The sequence below is a fragment of the Zootoca vivipara genome, chromosome Z1 (assembly GCF_965207765.1).
Source record: "Zootoca vivipara chromosome Z1, rZooViv2.hap1.1, whole genome shotgun sequence".
Lineage (NCBI taxonomy): Eukaryota > Metazoa > Chordata > Lepidosauria > Squamata > Lacertidae > Zootoca > Zootoca vivipara.
Genome location: NC_142583.1, coordinates 22239786 through 22245785, shown reverse-complemented (window position 1 = coordinate 22245785; position 6000 = coordinate 22239786). Strand labels below are relative to the sequence as shown.

Sequence of the window (6000 nt, the reverse complement as noted above, 5' to 3'; positions counted from 1 at the left end):
CAAATTGATTATATATATATATATATATATATATATATATATATATATATATATATATATTCAAAAAATCCATGAGGCCTGGGTGAATCGAAGGACATTAGCTATAATTAACTCTTTTTCAGAATATATTACTGAGTATTAGATATTGGGGACAAAGGCTATTGTCTTTGTAAGCTAGCCAGGAACATTTGGTTGGCTACTGTTTGAAACTGATTGACCTTTGTTCTGATCAGGAATGATTCTTCTTATGCTATATTCAGGACTATGTATGTTTTTATACATTTGACGGCACTGTGCCGGGGTGGGATTTGGCATCTTGTTGAGAAGTCAGAATTCTTCAAATTGTGTGTGTGTGTGTGTGTGTGTGTGTGTGTGTGTGTGTGTGTGTGTATCTTTGTTACCACTGACATGTTTGGAAACGATGTGGGGAATGCCTGCTAAAGTTTAATATGTCAAAATTGGGTCTGAGCAGGACTTCAAGTGGTCAGGAATACACACAGGCTTTATTAATCTATGTATAGGTGTCTATTTATGTACACAGAGTATCCACAGCCCTGTTGAACAAATGGAATATTCATGCAAGCAAGACTCTTTCTCTACTCTGTTAGATCACCGCAAAGATAAAACAATTCATGGCACTTTAAAGAATATCCAATTTTGCTCATGTAAGGTGCCACAAAGTAGTTCTAAATGCACTGTTCCCTGTCCCAAATGCACAGTAAACTGTGTTCTTACTAATACTGTTAAGATCACCATAATGTAACAAAGGGACATAACACATGCGCACAAGAAAGATTTTCATTCCCAGATGGAAAACCAAGATGCAAGTTCCAACAGTGTTGAATTATGGCAAAATAAGCAGCACAGCAGTAAAACTGTAATTAGATCTCTATTCAGAAAGTACTAAAAGGGGCTCTTTCCTAATAAATACATGCATATTTTTTAAAAATAGAAAAAATGATGTATATCTCTTCTGGAGTTTTCTCACTTGAAGTCATACTCAGATCTGCACAAATCCAGGATATATGTCAGCATGAAGTAGCTTTTGCACAATTCATTTATTGTATTCCTATTAGTTTCTTGTATTGTAAACGTGAATATCTTGCAGGATATTTATTTGCCTTTTATTTTGATTGAAGACCATGCACTGCACCTTAACAAGTGTCAAGACAATCCAACTCTGCAATTTTAGATCCGCTAATTCAACAAAGTAGAGATTATTCCCATTCCTCTTTTGATATTTGCATTTAAACATGACTTAGGCAATAATATTTTTCAAACAGCTATTGAATAGCTAGAGTGCATTTATCATAACTTAACAGGGAACACCTCAAAACATTCATATAGTCTTAAAACACAAATTCATGCTAGTAAATGCTCGTGGCTGTTGATGCTGTTAATTCCTGCAGGGCCAAATGCTCTTCATTAATACACAACAAGCAAAATGCCTGTGAATACGATGAGCAAAAGAGCCGGAGATATTTGTATATTGCAGGTTCTACTGGTGACATGCAGAGACACGTATTTCCTCAAACAGGAGTCTCACTCAGCACAACTTTGGCAACCCAGTGTTTGGGCCAGAGAGCATGTTTGGTCACCACTGCATATCCTCGAGATGAGAGCAAAATCTGCCCTTCATCCCTGGGAAACTTTCTCTTGGATCAGCAGCTCTATACTTTACCCAAGAGTTTTGCCAATTTGCACCACTTTTCTTTGTACTTAATGGGAGTTGTTGAAATTGGAGCAGGTCCTATTTACTTTAGGTTCCCGGCCTTTGTCACACTAGAGCGTGACAAACAGATGGAACCTAAAAACCGATTTTTATTACATATGGCTACAAATGTACATAACATCCTTGTGCAATGCCACGTCATTTGGCTCTCAGTGCAATCGGTGCTATCTGTCCAAGTCCAGAGCTCTGCGTAATATGATGGGTATTCACTTAAATCCAGGGGTTCTGATCTGCGTGTAGGATCTCTTATGTGCCCATGATGCGTCCCCAAACACCAAGAAGAATGAGAAACTCCTCTTTGCACGGAGCTCTGCACCAAAATCCTATGGAGCTTTGGATCCTGGTCGCTATTGCTTAATTGGATTGTACAACCAATACTTGCTTGCATGCATGACACTCATATAGACATGTGCAAACCCATGACAGCAAGGACATTTTGTGGTATTTCTTTGGGATAAATGGATTACTATCACTCATCACACAGTGAAAGTAACATGGAAGAACAACTCCCCCCCCCTTTTCTTTTCAGTGCAAAATCTCCTAAAGCTTTTTACGGTGTGGGAATCCAAAGGGGCAGTTTGGCTGATCTGTGCTGTCACATGATAAACAGGAAGACTGGTGAAATTTGGTTCAAACAGGACTGAGCGACGTTGTGTTTTGTGGTTGCCAATTTGATATTGTTTAATGACCCAAAGCTTGAGGGGATCGGGAGATAATAGTTTTCTAGTTGAGGAGTACCATGTGACACAATCCACAATCCAACCAGATTGGGGATCCATGAATATGCGTTACATTTCAGTAGGTATCTAAAGCAGCAATTTCCCAAATGTTCCCAACTTAAGAGAACACTTTTCACATTGATTGCTCTGCCTAGGAACCCTTGTGCATTTGCCAGAGTTCTTGCAAAAGGGTAGGGTATTCTAGGCTGCACATTTCATTTGGAGTGTTGGCTAGGTTTCCTGGGGCTCACTACTGGCCTGTGGGAACGGTGAGAGTGCCTCCTAGGACACAGCCCAATGCCCCCCCCCAGCTGCCCTTTACAGATGAAGATTGGTAGCTGCAGGCAAGCTGCCATTAAGGAATGGGTGTCTACCATTACTATTGCATCTTCTCATTGAGGAACCCTTGATAGGCATCTCAGGAATCCCAAGGTTCCTCAAAACATGGTCTGAAAACCACTAGCCTAAAGGAATGGTTCTTTAGAAACAGACAACAAATGGTCCTTAGTGCGTGGTGCAAACATCTATGCCACATTATACCTCAGTTCAGCAGGATTCAACAAATGAACACGAGCTGTATAAATTTGTTCTTGCAGTAGTTAATGAGAATCAGACTAAAGAAAAAAGATCTTCCAGTCAAAGGCGGAGAGTCTTTGTTCACAATTTCGGCATGAGCTTATCACTGTCACACTGTATTGGATTAGTCTACACGGAAGTCAGTTAACAGTGTTGGTCAGTTTCTCCTCTCGGGGTGGAAAAAGTCAGTGTCTTCCCAAGTCACTCTCTTGACTGATAAAATAAAATATATCCAGATTCTGAATTTTTCGATATATCAGAGGTCAGACCATAAAATTCTTCAATAGCCTGTGCATCGATTTTCTGCAAAGGTAAAACAATCAAAATGTTAACGGAGAAAAATTAAGGAAATGGATGTAACAATATCAAAACAAATAGGATTTGCCCAAGGGAAAATTCTGTTAGAAATTTAGACAAGATGGTAAAATGGTTGTCCAGCTCCTTCCAAACTCTCAATTTATGCAACACTTGGGAGATAAACCTACCTTTAAAATACACAGAAGCTGGTAAGTTACTGCAATAGCTTCAGACAGCTGAGATCTTTCTCCTGTTTGTGGTTGGAGTGACTTGCAGTACAAACTTTTGGGGGGGGCATGCTTATTTTGCATTGCCCAATTGAGAAAGAACATCAATTAAATTTATTCCATCCAAGTCCCCTCTATCCTTTATAATAAAGTGCAAGTGTCTCTGCGTCCAGTCACTGTGTCCGTGGGATTGCGCTACTGTGCATGTGCCCCACGGACAGCCGTTGGGACTTGGAGCGCAGAGACTTCGGACGGCCGGGCGGAACTGTTGAAGCGGCAGGTGTGCGCAGGCACGCGGCGGGTGCGTGGGCACATGGTGGGATGCGCTCTGCGCATGTCCCCGAGGTTGCTACAGCAACAGGTCTGTTCTAGCACCCGTTAATTTAACAGGCTTCATGATACTAGTCTTCATATAAAGACCCTTTGTTCAACTTATTACTGACTACAATTTCTTTGGTGAGCAAGTGCCTCTAATCCTTTCAGCAAGACAATGAGCAGGTAGGCTATATGATACAACTGGGTATACAAACATACACCAAGCAAGTGTAGCTAAAGGCCTAGGTAATCCTAGCTGCCTTCAGGTTTCAGACACTTGGTTCAAATATATTTTGCATCCTGTCACAGCAGGGCCCTTCTGTATTAACCACATAGCTGCCAAGTTTTCCCTTTTCTCGCGAGGAAGCCTATTCAGCATAAGGGAAAATCCCTTTAAAAAAGGGATAACTTGGCAGCTATGATTAACCATCATTTTTATTTTTCAAATCTATCATGTGCCCTTTACTCCCAAGTTTGTGGGAGATTTTATTTATTTATTCAAAAATATTTATAGACCAAGCCCTCCATATAAAATATTAGGCTTGTGTACAGGAAAATAAGCAGGTACAACAAAACATAAAATACCATATACACAATATAAAATAATCATACAAATGACTGGCTCATCTTGAAAAAGTTTAAACAACTGAGTAGGCCTGTTGGCATGAACAGGTCTTCAAGAAACATCGGGGAACAGGGCGGGGAAGAATCATTGTTTGCAATGATGTTCCATTTATAAAGCAGGTAACTGGTTATTATTCTACTTTTATTTTTTTTCCCATTTTATATTGGGCTGATTATGCTATATGCAACTAAAATTAGCTTGTGGGGGTCAGGAGAACCCCCCAGAACAGTGTGTGGAGGGAGGAGTGGGGGGGATCATTCAATCTGGCAAGCAAAAAAGCTTGTGCCAATGGAACAAATGCCAAGGTGCTACATTGAATTCTTTCCACCGTATATCGGAGAAATTCCGTATATCGAAGAAAATAGTTCTATCTCAGGGCTGCTGTACTAATTTTCTATTGGTGGAGAGTTTTTTAAAGTAGGGAGAAAATTAAAAACAGAATCCTCTATCTACACCCGGAGGGGATTCCATCTATTCTGCCATCTTGCTCTGTTGCATATGTAGATCAGGCTCCAATGAACACCTGAGGGTAATTAAAAAATAGGATCCTTGCATAAGTCCCATTGGTTTTGATGTTTTCCAGTATTGGGGGGTTGCTCTTATATGGTGTGGGGGGGGAACTAACCTTCAAGCTATAAGCCACATCCCAGGAACAAGTATACTGACCTCTACAATGTCATCATCAAACAATAGCCAAAAGCCATGACTTTTCACAATGGTAATATAATGTCCACGATTAGGTCCACTAAAAGAAAAGAAACACCATTAAATAAATAAAAAAGAATAAGGACACAACTGAGTCAACCTTCTAGACATAAAAGTTGCATTCCCTGCAACTATAACTCTCCCATTCAGAGTATTGTCTATAAGATGTTAAGGCTTGAACAGGCGAATTCCATCTTCTTCCACATCCACTTTTATTTTCCATCTCTGTTTCAACTGATACTTTAACATTATGACTTTCAATCAAGGTAGTTCATATGTACTTGTTAGGTCATTTGGGTAATAATAATAATAATAATAATAATGATAATAATAATAATAATAATTTAATTTACAAGCTTCTATACACCTGCATACCTAGGTAGTACCCAAAATATGTAGAAACCACATTTTTGGGTGCAGAAATCCTTATTTTTAGGTGGTCCTGTTTTGTTTCCAAACTGACGGGCACTCCTGAGTACTAAAGGCAATGTTTTTTTTCTGGGGGGGATGCAGGGGTACGCATACCCCTAAACATTTTGTGAATCTAAGTTTGGCCTCATTGAGGGGCAGTATTTAAATATGAGTAGGAAAATTAGAGTACTGCTAAACATTTTTCAGAAAAAAGCACTGACTAAAGGAAATTATATTGCTTCTTCTGCACAGGATTTATTTTCTTTAATGAAGTATCAATCTTTACTGTGGTCAAAGACCAGACAGCAGAATTTACTACATCAACTTATACTGCATCAGCACCAAGGGGCAGACACAGTAGATGAAATAAAAAATTCCCTTTAAACTTATTTG

The 6000-nt window shown here is 39.4% G+C and overlaps 1 protein-coding gene across 1 annotated transcript in view; it reads right to left on the bottom strand.

Annotated features, from left to right (window-relative positions):
- Positions 1-484: 484 nt before the first annotated feature.
- The window catches only part of USP46 (ubiquitin specific peptidase 46), a 31693-nt gene continuing 26177 nt past the window's right edge, over positions 485-6000 (bottom strand). The window contains exons 8-9 of the mRNA XM_035112349.3: positions 5158-5236; positions 485-3330 (exon numbers count right to left, since the gene is read on the bottom strand). Of these exons, the coding sequence (XP_034968240.1) occupies positions 3229-3330; positions 5158-5236 (181 nt within the window). The 3' untranslated portion in view covers positions 485-3228. The remainder of the gene's footprint in view (positions 3331-5157; positions 5237-6000) is intronic.